At 35.5% G+C, this 15,402-nt stretch overlaps 1 protein-coding gene across 1 annotated transcript in view; it reads right to left on the reverse strand.

Moving 5' to 3' along the window:
• The window catches only part of LOC110022252 (vesicle-associated protein 4-2-like), a 42,239-nt gene extending 29,662 nt beyond the window's left edge, over positions 1-12,577 (reverse strand). Inside the window, exons 1-2 of the mRNA XM_020721096.1 lie at positions 12,121-12,577; positions 2,885-2,955 (exon numbers count right to left, since the gene is read on the reverse strand). Coding sequence (XP_020576755.1) covers positions 2,885-2,955; positions 12,121-12,394 — 345 coding nt within the window. The 5' untranslated portion in view covers positions 12,395-12,577. The remainder of the gene's footprint in view (positions 1-2,884; positions 2,956-12,120) is intronic.
• Positions 12,578-15,402: the final 2,825 nt, after the last annotated feature.

The raw sequence follows: 15,402 nt of genomic DNA on the forward strand, positions 1-15,402 counted from the left end.
GTAGGAATTCGGAAGAGGTGGTTGAGGGTAGGAATGAAAAATTTTGGTGGGGGGTAAAGCAGACAGTAAGAAATCCTAGGATGGGACTAGGGTTAGGCAAGCTATGATACCGAATGATACCAGAACTAGTAAGGAAAACAGTGAAAATACAAAACTAGCTCTTATTAATAGGAAAATTGGGTTACAGTACAATACAAGCTTAAAATAACATCACCAAAACATAAGACGACACAAAAAAACACCTCGATAGTGCATCCCAAAGGCAGTGAAGGTGGCTAGGTGGATTGGAATGACTAGGAAGATTGGCAACAGTAAAGGCGAGGCGAGAACACTGCAGGAACATCTAAAGGGTTGGTTGTGCTATACAGCGACAGCAAAGAAATTGGGGCAGAAACGACAGAAACAACAAAAATTTGCTATTCTGGGGCGGCGACAACAAAGACTGGGGGTCGGAAGCAATGTTAGCAAAGATGCGGGCGGTTTGTGGTGGTGGGAAGGTGTTGGACAGTAAGACGTATGCTGCAAAAAAATGGTGGTAGGGTGTTGTAGAGGGATTGGAGTGGTCGGCGGTTTACGGAAACTAGAGAAGGGTTATGGGAGGAATAAAAGGAGATATATAACACCACCTCGGAGTTGGATACAGCCGGAGCACCACCACCACCTCCTCGAATACCACCCTACAAAATGGAAAGACTCTACAATAGAAATTTGAAAAGCAAAAACCAAGCCTGCCCTAATTGTCTAAACCAACAATATATAGACTCCAATTGGGAGAAAAATGGAAGAAATATGGAAAGAAACTCCCACACAAGAGGAAGGGTGGGAACATTAAAGGCTTTCCAAAAGGGCAAGAACGCAAGAGGGGAGGTAGTCCTACCTTCTCCATGATAGTCCCAATCCTTCTACACTGCTCCTTTGTGATCGCGTTTTTGGACCGGTCCCCTGGGCCGTTCGAGTATTTTACTAGCCGGCTCAGCCAGTTGGCATATTAGTGTCTTGTAATAGAAACACTATTAGTGCACCGCTACAAGGGCGCCTTTTGGTGCTCCACGTCAAATTCTTCATAGAGTAGGAGCATCCGAGCCATCAAGATGTCCTTTAAAATCATTTGCATGAAAATGTTTCAAGATTTGTGATCTCCATATAGAGTGATTATTAGATGTAAGTTGTATAGTAATGATAATTTTGATATTGGCCATCAAAACTGAAGAGAAGAGGGATTCTCAATGTTAGAGTGAGACACAAGCAAAGGACTATTGTTAGGAGACAAAGTGTTCGAGACTGGCGAAATGAAGTAGAGGAAATGAGCAATCTAAAAAGAAAGAATTCTAGCCGTGAGAAGTTCTTTGATACCATAAAAACTGAATCCAAAAAAAAAGATACAAATAACATCAGTAAGAAGAAAAATAAGTAAAAGAAATTGTGATCTTCTTGGATAATAATTATTAAGCCATATATATTTCAATGTATTTTAAAATTAATGTGTTGATTGACGGCTATGCCCGCTGACGGCGGCCAGAGTGGTTGATAGTGGTCGGTAATGGCGGGCGGCTGAGGTAGAGTAGCTATGGCCAGCAGTGGTGGGCAAAGATAGCAGCCAACAGTGATAGGCAGCAGCAGCACCACCACCTAAAGAACAGTGGTTGGCAGTGGCATGTGGAGGTGGGCAACGATGGCCTGTTGAGGTGGGCAACGGTGGCCTGTGAAAGTGGGCGACGGTGGCTGGCAACTATGGTCGACGGCAATCGGAGTAATTGATGGTGGTCGATGGTGGCCCACGGAAAGCGATGGGGGTGTCGGTCAGCAGCAGCAGGGGACGGGAAGGCCAATGACATTTTACTTTATGTTGTGTTTTTAGAATTGGTCGAATTCTAAAATCAGAGAAAAGGAACTAAGCCATGAATTTCAGTTACAATACTACTTTACATTAAATATGAATTCCTTCCAAAAAACAACTGAATTTTTAGAATCGCTACATTAGGAATGCAATGCACCTCTAATGCCACCGACCAAATAACCCCTAAAACAGTTGTAAATTTGCAATCGTGGTTGAATTTTCAGGGCTTTCAGTGACAATTTTTGGGATTGTAACTCTTCTATATGCGTATTGCAACTTATATATGATTGTAGCTTCTTACAATTAATTGGATATTATTTTGATTCTACATAGACACTTATCTAAAAATGATGCTAATGGTGATACAGGTTCATTTCAACGGGGATATATCATTAAATTTTGATTTCTTGCTTCAATTATCTATAAATAAGGGTGCTTTGAAGCATTTAAAAACAACTTCTAGCTTGAATAAATTAAGTTTTGTAAATGAGAATTTTCCTACATACTTTCGTATGTTCAGTCCATGACCTTGTGAGACTTAAAGCATTCCTTGAGACACAATCTTTGTTTAGAAAGCCTGTTGTTTGGTTCATTCTTCTGCCTTCGTTTACGTTCATTCATTTAATTAGTGATGACAATGTGTTTAGCATATTTTCAAATTTGCAGCATATATGATTTCATTCATATGCATCATGCCATGAATAATGTGATATTCATGACTCTTCATTCTTATGAATTAATTTCATAAGAAATCAAAACTATTTATTTGTTTTCTTCGTATCCATCATCATGAAAATTGAATTTTGTTTTCTTCGTATCCATCATCATTAATGGTAATTAATTGTTTTTGTTAGATTGTTTACTTACTCCCAATATTTGCATGCTTATTGCTGGGATTGTTGAATTAAACTGTGTGCATCTCACCTACAAAATCTATAAAAATGAGCATAGCATAGCTTTCTTTTAACTAAACAATTAAATTTTGCTGGTTATTAGGCATTTTAAATTAAAAGCAATTAAGTTAAAGAATAAATGATGAAAACTTACCTTGAATGCTACATAAGACTTGCTAGTGTTCTTTATCCTGATTGCACTTCTAACTTGCTTGCCGGGTTCATCTTCAATAAAAAGGATAAAACTTATTTTCTCAGCCATTCATGATATAAAAGCAAATCTACAATACATTGAACATGTTTAGGATACTAAAGACTTCACGCAGTAAAACAACGAAGAGAATATATTAATAAAAAAAAAACTAAACATATTTGATAGGTCAAGCTAAATACATAATACGAGAGAAACTTTCATAACAAAATAAATGGCCCATACTTATTTTAAAAGATGGTGGTTAAATAAATATATACTCATTTATCAGTGAGTAAAATTACTCTATTCTTCCATTTTTAGCATACACTGCTCCTGATGGAGAACATTCATGCCAAAATAGCTCTGAAGCTGGATAAATAATCCAATAACTAAAAAAAACACTATCATCTATGTAATGTCAACAATTGTTGATTACTTAATTAAATGAAAGGATCAATTTCATATGTAGCTTCCATAATAACCACAATCAAGATGATATAATCTATGTCATATTAGCCCTAGAACTAATGCAAAAAACCTCCATGAACTTCTAAGGTCCAAGAAGTTTAATAACAATAATAACTAGAGGTTTTAACATGCATATTATTATTATTATTATCGCACAAAGACCTTCTTATTTATAAATATAGTAATTAAATTCTTGTTAACACCCCAAACATAGCTCCCATTTCCTCATCATCTCTCTTGCTAAAAAAAAACCATGAGAAACACCACTCTAATATTGCCGTTCTAAAGTCTAGCTCTCCCATACAGAAACACCGCACCCCCACCCCAAGCCAATCTCTCCTCCGATCAAATGAGCAGTTCATCTCTCTCCACTCCGATAAAAGAAGCAGTTCACCTCTCTCCGCCATGATCATTTCCTCATCAACTAAGTGTAAAAATTTTGAGATCTATAATTGCCTTTGAAAGGACCAAAAGTGGAAATTTTGGAGTATAATGAAACCTTTTAGCTTGCTTCTTCTTCTTGTGGTTGTAACACAATTAATTAGTTATAGTGATTCCATTCTTGATAAAGAGAGGATGTGCTCTTCCCCCTTCAGGATGGTTAATTCCGGTTAACCAAGCCCATTATTCTTCCTTCTCTTTTACTTGCAATCATGTAGACCGTGTTAGTGATAAATACTATGGTTAAGAGATTATAGAAAATCAGATAAATGTTTTCTTTTCAGTTATTACAGAGAATTAGCTGTTCTTGATTTTATTTCTTCAGTGTAATCATTTTTGTTTATCATGATGTAAAATTTAACTGGTTTTCTCATAAGGCTTCATTTTATTTCTTGTCAATGGAAAAAACTTTAAGAAAATAATGTCAATAGCATGTATAATATTGATTATTTTTTTGTAGTAGATCAAAATTGATATATCAATTAAAAAAAATAAAAAATTATGGCTTTACTACTGTAATTGAAGTGCTGAATACATATTCTAGGTATGTGCCTTCATAGTGTATTAGAACCCAAAAAAACTACAAATAAGACGGAGAATGATTATTACATTACGCAAAGGACTTTGGGGGTGGGGGCGGATGAAGCCATGAAGTAGAGCTGGCCTTCGGCAGAGAAATGTTATCGTGGACTAGAGCCTACCGCACGTCTTTTGAAGATGGCCGAATTTTTCCCTCAGGTCCCCGTACGGTGCGCTGCGTCCGCTATCCAAGTAAAAGACGCCATCTGGACTTGCGGGACCCATATTTACACGTCATCAAAAAAGGAAAAATGTTCGTGATAAGCCCGGCCCAGCCCGACGTGCTTTAGGATTACGTATTATCCCACCTTTTTGGCGTATTCCCTCCAATTTTTTTGCGTATTATTCCCTCAGAAACTTCTATTCTGCATTATTCAGTAGAAAAGAAGTTTTCAAAAAGGGTTTTTTTTCCTCAGCTAGGGTTTGGTCGCTGCATTTATGATGGAGATAGATTTCTCTCTTAATGAAGAGTCACATGGATGACGAAATGAATGTCAACGTCTTTGAAACGGAGGTGAGATTTATTGTTTATTTTAATCCATTTTCCGTTTTCCCGAGAGTAACCGAACAATAACCTAAGAATAACCCGAGAAAAGTAACCCACCAGATCTCTAAAAAAAAGGAAAATTTTCTGTGAAACTTCGATTGTCGTTAGTTTATTTCATCATTATTCTGTGGTTAGGGTTATTGATTTTCGGGTTGATTGAAGAAATACTCAATAACCCGAGAACAACCCAACAATAACCTAAGAATGACCTGAGAAAGTAACCTACCAGGTCTCTTAAAAAAAGTGAAATTTTCTGTGAATCTTCGATAGTCGTTGGGTTTTTTCATCATTATTATGTGGTTAGGGTTATTTATTTTCGGGTTAATTGAAGAAATACTCAATAACATGAAAATAACCCAGCAATAACCTAAGAATAACCCGAAAAAGTAACCCACCAGATCTCTCAAAAAAGTAAAATTTTCTGTGAATCTTCGATTGTCGTTAGGTTATTTCATCATTATTCTGTGGTTGGGGTTATTTATTTTCGGGTTGATTGAAGAAATATTCAATAACCCGAGAATAACCTAAGAATAACACGAGAAAGTAACCCACCAAATCTCTCAAAAAAGTGAAATTTTTTGTGAATCTTCTATTGTCGTTAGGTTATTTCATCATTATTCTGTGGTTAGGGTTATTTATTTTCGGGTTGATTGAAGAAATATTCAATAACCCGAGAATAACCTAAGAATAACACGAGAAAGTAACCCACCAAATCTCTCAAAAAAGTGAAATTTTTTGTGAATCTTCTATTGTCGTTAGGTTATTTCATCATTATTCTGTGGTTAGGGTTATTTATTTTCGGGTTGATTGAAGAAATATTCAATAACCCGAGAATAACCTAAGAATAACACGAGAAAGTAACCCACCAAATCTCTCAAAAAAGTGAAATTTTTTGTGAATCTTCTATTGTCGTTAGGTTATTTCATCATTATTCTGTGGTTAGGGTTATTTATCTAACTATCTCTATTGTATAATTCAAATTTGTAGATATCTAGGTCAAAAACATATTGCAATGATCCAATTGCTTGTAGCTTTCTTAATACCATTGTCTGTAATGAGAAAGAGGCTTACAAACATTATTGTGTTTATGCACATTATGTTGGTTTCACCGTATGCAAGGACCACACAACTTACTGGGCTAAATTCAAGCAAATTAAGTTTTAGGATTATATTTGTGAAAAATCATGTCATCAAAGAAGAATCTCAGCTAGCCACTACTGTGAAGTACATAAAAGCGAATACACAGACTGGCTGTCAAGCAATGGTTCGTTGTGTTATTGATCTTGATGGCAACTGGACCATAAAGAAATTTGTTGAAAGTCATAACCACCCCTTGGCGGAATCCGGTGACAAGCACCTTCTACGTTCCAGTCGGAGGATTAGCGAGTTAAATGCAAATTTACTAAGATCAATGACAGGTTCTGGGATTAGAGCAGCTGATGCATTCAATTTCCTTGCTACAAAGGTTGGTGGTATTGAAAATTTGGAGTGCACTAGACAAGATGCATACAACTTCATTCAAAGGGATAAAAGAAGCAGAATTGAACAGGGTGATGTCAACTCTCTCTTACAATTATTCATGGAGCGTCAAAATGAAGATAGCATGTTTGCATGGGATTTCCAAAGTGATGAGGAGGGAAGACTTACAAGCTTTTTCTGGAGTGACAGGTCTTGCAGACTAGATTATGATTGTTTTGGAGATGTTATCATTTTCGACACTAACCTCAAGGATAATCTAACAATACCCCGACAATAATCTTACAATACCCCGAGAGTAATCTAAGAATACCCCAACAATAACCTAAGAATGCCCCAAGAGTAACATAAGAATACCCCAATAATAACCTAAGAATATCTCAAGAATAACCTAAGAATACCCCAATAATAACCTAACAATACCCCGGGAATAACCTAACAATACCCCGGGAATAACCTAAGAATACCACAACAATAACCTTACAATACCCCGAGAATAACCTGAGAATACCCCAAGAAAAACGTAACAAAACCCCGAGAATAACCCTAATAATACCCCGACAATAAACTAACAATAACTAACCTAACAATTATTCAACTATAACGTTACAATGCCCCAAGAATAACCTGACAATACCCCTAAAAAAACCCAATAAGATAACAATACATCAACAATAACATGCTAGATATCAAACAGATAATATATCAGAGTAAATAAGCCTGCCACAATAGACAAGCATATAAACCACAATAGACAAGCATATAAACCAAATAACGGAGTAAATAAATCTGCCAAAATTCATAATCATTCAGGCTATATAATATAAAGACAATCAATAAAGACAATCAAAGTGTTCCTCCAAATAATCTATATCTGCAGATTTCATATAGTAGCTCTGCCCTAAACCGAAGCATCTCAGCCTATCAGTTAGTAGCTCTGCCCTAAACCGACCTAAACCGAAGCATCTCAGCCTATCAGTCTTGATGGTCTTTCCAGTTAATTTTACATTTCTGTACAATTGTTTCCATATATTTACAAACAAATATACCGCAGTCGACGCTATTAATTTGTGTGGGAATTACTTTAGTCGTGATAACATCTCAATTACTCTGGTCACTGTGGAAAGCATTCTCGGTGTCCTTACGAAGATGTCTCATCTGGTAATACAAATGGTTGTTTAAAACAGTAAAAGAATAAATAGTTTATGTCGGTTGTTAGTTAGTAAGGCTTAGAATTTTACCACATCGCGTGTGACTCCCAAATGCATTTTATTAGGCAATGAATAGTAAAATCTCCACTTGCGGTCCTTCTGGTTCCCAACAAATAGAGTCCAATATAGTAAAATCTCCACTTGCGGTCCTTCTGGTTCCCAACAAGTAGAGTCGAATTCCTATTATTAATTATTGGAACTAAAATTGCCTCTGCCTGAGATACAGCTTCCACTGTGACGTGGGCAACAATATCTCACATATACAAAATAAATAAGTTTAAAAAGAGTATGAACCTGTTGCATTAACAAAATTAATGGGAATTTTATTACTTACCCAATGTGCCGGAGAGACGTACAAATAGGGTGTAAAAGAATCAAGGGACTGACGCCGACGGTTATCAAATCCAATGGTAAACAAATCTACATTTCTACCCCTACTTCTTTATTATCCTAAAGTGTTTCATTTCGACTTATATGCATGTGACCCTGAGCTATTATTATGTCATCCCTGCAAAGTGATTAAACAATATTTATTAGATTTAATAAATAATTGACAGAAAAAGTGTTCTATTTTGTTCATACATTTCTTTGTACATTCTTAAACAAGTATCTATCACATGTTGCATGTGTGATGGTAGTAGTGTCTATGGTTGAACAAGGGAGGGCACCTTCATACGGAACAATTGCGTCCGGCTATACCTCCTCCCAAACTTCTTCAGCCTCCTCTTCCCTAGTTTCATCGAACTGTGGAATAGTATGGTAAACCGCATGGAAGACTCATAAATATGTTGTACTAAATCATCTATATTCGAGGTCGGAACTTCTTCCATCTTTCTATTTACAACAATAAATGGAGAACTAACCATCCTATTTTTCCTCGGTCCTCTGGACTTGATGCTTCGGACTAAGCTATCAATTAGGTCTTTAGGGATGCCTACTCCAGGTTCCCCGACACCTTTATTAGTTTTACTATCAGGTGCAGCTTCATCGAAGGCAGTCATTCTACCTATCGGTTGTTCTGTTTCAAGAATATCTGGGCCCCACTCCTGTTCCGACGCTTGCTCAATATGAGCAGGTGGTTCTTCCTCCTTTTCTGGGTTTTCTTTCTTCCCAGTAAATTCAGAGCCTACAGGAAATTCCATGGAAAATTTATTTATTTTTCTTTATTTCGTTGTTGTCGGTCTTCAACTCCATCAGTGTATACTCCAAAAAAAATTTTAGGTTATTTACTAAATCATTCAATTGAACTAAAATTTGTTGTTGCTCCCTCAGAGTTTGTCATATCTCTTCTAAACCCAAATACGAATGTGTAGGTGGCGGGATGTTGCGAGTATGTACAAAAAGAATAGCACCATGAGACTCTGGTGTTGTTCAATGAGTGTGAATTTGGGGTTCTCCAATTGACTTTGCAGAAGACGAGATCGGGCCAGCTAGAGGGGCAAGTAAACTATGCTCCTCGTCTATTAAATCAACAAAAGAATCAAGAACCTACAAAAACATTTATCATAAGAATTAAATGAGGTAGTCAAATACTAAACATAACCCTTAACTTAAAACAAACATTAATATCATTCACCTGTACAGGACTTAGCTGCTTAAAGATTAAATGGATCTTCGGAGGGTTCCACCTTGTATTTATTGGCCACCTCAACATACGAGGTCTAGCGTCAGGATGAGTCGGGGCTATCACAAGTGTGCGCTCATAAAACCATAGCTGCATAAACACGATTAATAAATCAAAAATTAATATAACCCAAATAAGATGAAAAAAGCTTTTTTTGATTGATTTTCATCTTGGTTGAGCAATATACTAACCGTTAGAAGAAAAACAAACCCGTTCATGTATCTCAATGGCTGACCCATCCTTATTTTCATGGCGCAAGCATTAACCTGCTCAATTAGGTGGTCACATACTGTTGCGGCCCAATTAAATGAAGAAAAATTATCTACATTCTCAGCAAATGAATAGAGCCCTATGGTTACACTAAAATTGCTGGAAGGAAATAATAAATTAGACAACAAAAATTTAATAATAAGTTCATCGAGACTAGCAGATGAACTCTCCAATAGTTCACTCTTTGCCCGCCTTGCATCTACGTCATTGACAGGTTTTTCAGCCCAAGTTGCTGCAGGACCTCTGTTGGGCATGTCAATCAACAAAGCAACTTGGTTTGCATCAAAACTCAGCTCTTTCCCCCTCCATCTGAAAGACAATCTATTCATATCCCAACAATTCAATATGTGTATAGTTAGGATGTGATCTTGAGGATAGGGGGGCCAAAAAACTGATTAAGCTTCATTCTTTCCAGAATTGACCACGTCTCCCGATCAACAAATGACCGAACATTATCCAACACCTCTCTAACTGCTGATGGTCGGCATCTATAATTCATTGATTGTTTATTCATCAACCTATAGGAATAAGATGCTTGTTATTAATACTGGAATAACCAAAGAATGTTTATTCATCAATATACAGGAATAAGATGTATGTTATTAATACTGTTATTAATACTGTTATTAATACTGGAATACCCTAAAACTACATCAACAATAACGTACGAATAACCTACGCAGAATATAGAAATCAACAAAACAATATCTTAAAAATAACTCAGAAATAACCTACGAATAACCTATGCATAACCTAAAAATATCCTAGGAATAACCTAAGAATAACATGCGCATAAACCTGCAAATAACCTAAAAATAACTCAAGAATAATCTACGAATAACCTATGCATAACTAAAAAATAACCTACAAATAATCTAAGAATAAACCACGCATTACTTCAAAATTAATAAAGCAATACCCTAAAAATAACCCGGGAATAACTCACGTATTATTTCAAAATTAACAAAGCAATACCCTGAAAATAACCCAGGAATAACCTACGAATAACCTGCACATAACTTATAAATCACCTGCAAATAACCCAGGAATAACCTAAAAATAACTTTAAAATATTCTCAAAATCAGTCAGCAATAACCTAGTAATAACTTACTCATAGCCTAAAAATTAACAAAATATCAGCAATAACCTAATAATAACTTACTCATAGCCTAAAAATTAACAAAATAATACCTTAAAAATAACCCAGGAATAACCAAAGAATAACCAACTCATAACTTAAAAATAACCTACAAATAACACAGGAATAACTTACGCATTACTTCAAAATTAACAAAACAATACACTAAAAATAACGTATAAATAACCTACGAATAATATGGCATAACCTAAAAATACATTAAGAATAACCTATGAATAACCTGAGCATAAACCTGCAAATAAGTTAAAAATAACCCAGGAATAACCTACGAATAACCTACGCATAAATTAAAAATCACCTGCAAGTACCTTAAAAATAACCCAGGAATAACCTGAGAATAAACTAAAAATAACCCACGAGTTAACTTAAAAATAACCCAAGAATAACTTACGAATAACTTGAAAAATAACCTACAAATAACCTAAAAATAACTCGGGTTTAACCAGAGAATAAGATATGCCTAACTTACAAATAACCTACGAATAATTTAAATATAACACATGAATAACATGAAATAGCTGTCAATAAGTATTACGCTTCGGAGTAACTGAAGAATAACCCAATAATAATCAAACTAATAACCTGAGAATAAAACGATAACAATTACCAGGACAAGTTTTCCCCTTCAATGCCCTCATCCATCCTCTTCGTCTCTTTCTTCTTCCTCTGTTTTTTTGACTTCATTGGTTGCTTCACCTCTGTCTTCTCAGCCTCTTCTGATACTGTTCTTGAGCTCTCTTCGGCCTGCGAGTACTCCGGATCATCAAACTTCATCGTCTCACGGCTTCGAAGCTATCAAATCAGGGAAATGTGAAACCCTAGCAGAGCGAACGGTGAAAACGTAGGAGAAAAACCATCGGAAAGTATTTTCAAAACACCTTCGACATTCTGAAAGGCGGGATACTCGAAGAGACGCGGGTTGGGCCGGGTCAGCCTTCAGCAAATTTTTTTTTAAAATTACGTGGTCAAGCGGGTCCCACATTTTCCATGCGGCAAAATTTAATTGATGAGCGTATCATGCGGACCGTTAGGTTTCCTGATCGAAAAAACGCTCTTGAAGATGACAGAAGAAAATAAGGTAAAGGGAAGGCTGATTTTGGGGTATTAAGAAGAATTTAGGTGCTATATATGTAAATAAGAAGATTTATGTGCAAGAATGTATTATATCATCCACAATAATCCAATCCTACCAAAACATAAACAATTCACTGAAATGGCGCCATAATAACGTGTTCCTAGAACTTCAAAAAAACAAAAATCATAACCTAAAAAAAAACCTCACAAGATTCTCCAGAAAGTAAAAGTTGTCATAAAAGAGGGCCTTTGCTCCCACAGCAGCCATCCCTTCCACCAACCCCTCACCCGAATAATAAGAAGAAGACGAAGAAGAAGAAGAAGAAAAAGAAGAAGAATTCACTAACATGGGAAGTAGAGCTTGTTGGGGGGATCGAGCCGTAGGCGACGCCGCCTCGGTAGCAGCGACCTCGCCGTCGACGCTACCGACCTCTCTCCAGAGTTCTGCTGCGCCGGACCGACCTGACGGCCGTCGAGATCGTGCGGATGGTGTTTCAACGACGATACTGAGTTCGTTGTCAACTTCCCGCCGCCTGTTGAGCCATTATTCCAGAACGGAATCCGACATATGCCCCAGAGCTTCCCATCCGAAGATTCCTCCCTCCCAACGGCTGCGGCCATCTCTCCCGCCTCCTCTTCCGGGCCGAAGGTCGACGCAGTCAACGCTAAGGGGACTAGGATTTGGTGGTTGTTCTGGTGGACTCTTTCTTCTCCGCGTGGTTCTTCATTGAGAGGAGTTCGTGGGGTAGGTATACGCTTACTTTGTGGGCTGTTTGGCTGCAAGTGGATTACCGTATATCCATAAATTCATCTACTTCCAGATTGGTGAAATCGGGATGTAGATCGGATCAAAGATGAAATGGTAAATCCGTAAATTTACCGAATTCATCTAATGGTACGGCTGCGTTTAATAAAAAGGGATTCGGCTTTTTTGTTTTGTATTTGTTAATTATTCCTCAACGTTTTATTAGGGATATACAAATCACCAGAAGCATTCATACTTATAAGTCAAGCACATATGTGATTTATTTGAACTATCGAATTGATGTAATTATATGTGGCACGAACAAACTATTGATAATTTGATAAATTTGAAATATATGAGTTGAGATTTTATCATAAATTTTGATATTTTAGTAAGAATTTGAAAAATTGATGAACCAGAACGTTTGATTTGTAAATAGCAAGTTTTGGGTGGTCTACATGTAATTGCCCCAATTTATTATTGTTGTTATAGACAACTATAATTAAGGTGAACCATGACATAAGGAAGGGAAGTTGCGGCCCATCTAGGGGGTGCAACTGAGCCAAGTTGTTGGATGAGCCGAATCAAGCATGACTTTATAACAAGTTGACGAGACAGGTTTATTAAGCTTCTTGCTCGAGCTGGAGTTAAAATTATAACAATTGTTTATTGATCACAAGTTTTACTTTTGAAGTACTCAACTCATCTGCTTGTTGATCAACTCAAACAAGGGGTTCAATCAAAACAGTAAATTTAGCGAACAAGTGAGGAATGGTTGTGATGCATCCAAATAAGAAGATAAAACCTATTTTTGTTTGTCATAAGCATTCCTTTGCGGCCATAATTCACGAGTTTGTAGCTTTGAAGTATAAAATCTCTCTCATGGCCTTACCCCTCTCACGTCTTGCTCGCACATCTCTCTCTCTCCCTCTCTATAAATCACATGCTCGCAACATATATTCGTTGTTTGCTTATCAGGTAGTCAAGCATCCTAATCTCGATGACTTGGTCAACAAACTGAACACTTCTCAAAGTCGATGGTTAGATGCTCAACAGAATCAACAAAATATTATCGCTCTTTGGCACAAAAATTTTATGAGTCTTTGGAAACTATTTTGGGAAGGAAAGAACCCAACAAGATTCTAACTCCTTATTAAAGTAATGATTTTAATTTCCATCTTTTTGATTAGATTTTGTTTGAAATTCACTAGGTCTTCTTAAATTTCATAAATGACTTTCCAAGCTTTCTCACTAAGTCCTATTTCATGTTATTATTTAAAATTAAAAAAATTTATAATATTCAAAAAGATATGATCTAAACTATTTTTGCAAATATGAAAATGTAGATGTCATATTTGTAATTATATAAGTGTAAATTCATTAGGAAGGATGTCTTGAGCTTTTGCAATGATCTTTTAAGCTACGTGCTTGTGTTATCAGGTGGTTATTCCATTTTACAAATGCTATGACAAATAATTTTTTTTTTTTACATATAAATATCATATTATCAATTATCAATAAGTTTGTGTGATTATTATTAAAAACCCAATAAGATAGGTTGCATTAATTGTAATATTCAAATATCATTAATTTTTTTATTCAATTTTTTTTCATTTAGAATGACAATGCCCTCACTTATGGAAAATGCTAATTTAAATCTAGAAAATTTGTTGAAATACAAATTATTAAAGAAGTTTATACTCGTATTTTGAATGATAATAACAATGTGAGGGAAAATGTAGTTACTAAAAAAATTGATGAGGATGAAAAATATGTTAACCCTAAAATTCCAATTGAAACTAAAAAAAGAAAGAAAATTTTATAACTTTTCGAGGAGTTTATAAGGGTTATTCTTCCTTATAGTTAAAATAAGAAGAAAATTATCATTGTAATAAAAAAAATTGTTGTATGGAATAGTAATGCAGACACACAATTTAGGAGACATTTAAATCGATGTGTGACTATAATTCATATAAAAACAAAGCAAAAAATATTACACTTCCAACCCAAAGATAGTGGGTTTAATGAAAACAAGTCAATGGGGGGTTAAATCTAAAAACTTTTAAGCAAAATCATTCAAAAGTGTAAGAGATGATTGCACAATATATATTGATTAATGAGAAACAATTTTTCAATTATGGAGGAATTTAAATTCAATTTATCTTTCAAATTCATGCAATCATGTTTTTTTTTTATATATACAAGAATTATTGTATGTGCTAATGTGACGTTAGTAAATGATAAAGAGAAAAAAATTGAAAAAACGTATTAAGAAATACATAGTATATTTTCTTACATGTAGATGAAAATTAATAAATCAGATAATATCATACATGGTAGTCATTACACATTATATGGACTCAAAATTTGAGATTGAAAAAACACATTTTTAGGGTTTTACATCTACTAAATTCACATATAGCTTTTGAAGTTGTTGATACTTTCTATAAAGCACTTAGCGAGTGGGTTTCTGAGAATAAAGTTTAGAAAGGCTACAGACTTTGAGTGTGTTTAGGGAAACTTATTTTTTGTGGTTTATCACGAAAATGCCAGGAACCATGTTTAATTTTTGTGGCAAATGTATGTCTACTTAAATGCACCTCTGTTCTGCAAGTGCCATCAATGACCCGTGTTTCATGTTTTTTATTCCATTGAATTTATGTTGTTGTTTTGGCTAATTTTATTTCAAGCTATCTTTCAAAGTTCTCTAACTATGTCTTTTTCTTCTTTTGCTTTCCTTCATCCTCTAATTGTAGTGGTCAGAGCTCAGTTGTTTGTATTTTCTTCCTTTACTTTTCTTCGTCATCTATACATTTTATCCTTTAACTTTAAAGGTTTGTTCTTTACGGTTTGCGGTCTTTATCTTGGTGGATTTATTCTTTTT

This window comes from Phalaenopsis equestris, unplaced genomic scaffold (assembly GCF_001263595.1).
Source record: "Phalaenopsis equestris unplaced genomic scaffold, ASM126359v1 Scaffold000179, whole genome shotgun sequence".
Lineage (NCBI taxonomy): Eukaryota > Viridiplantae > Streptophyta > Magnoliopsida > Asparagales > Orchidaceae > Phalaenopsis > Phalaenopsis equestris.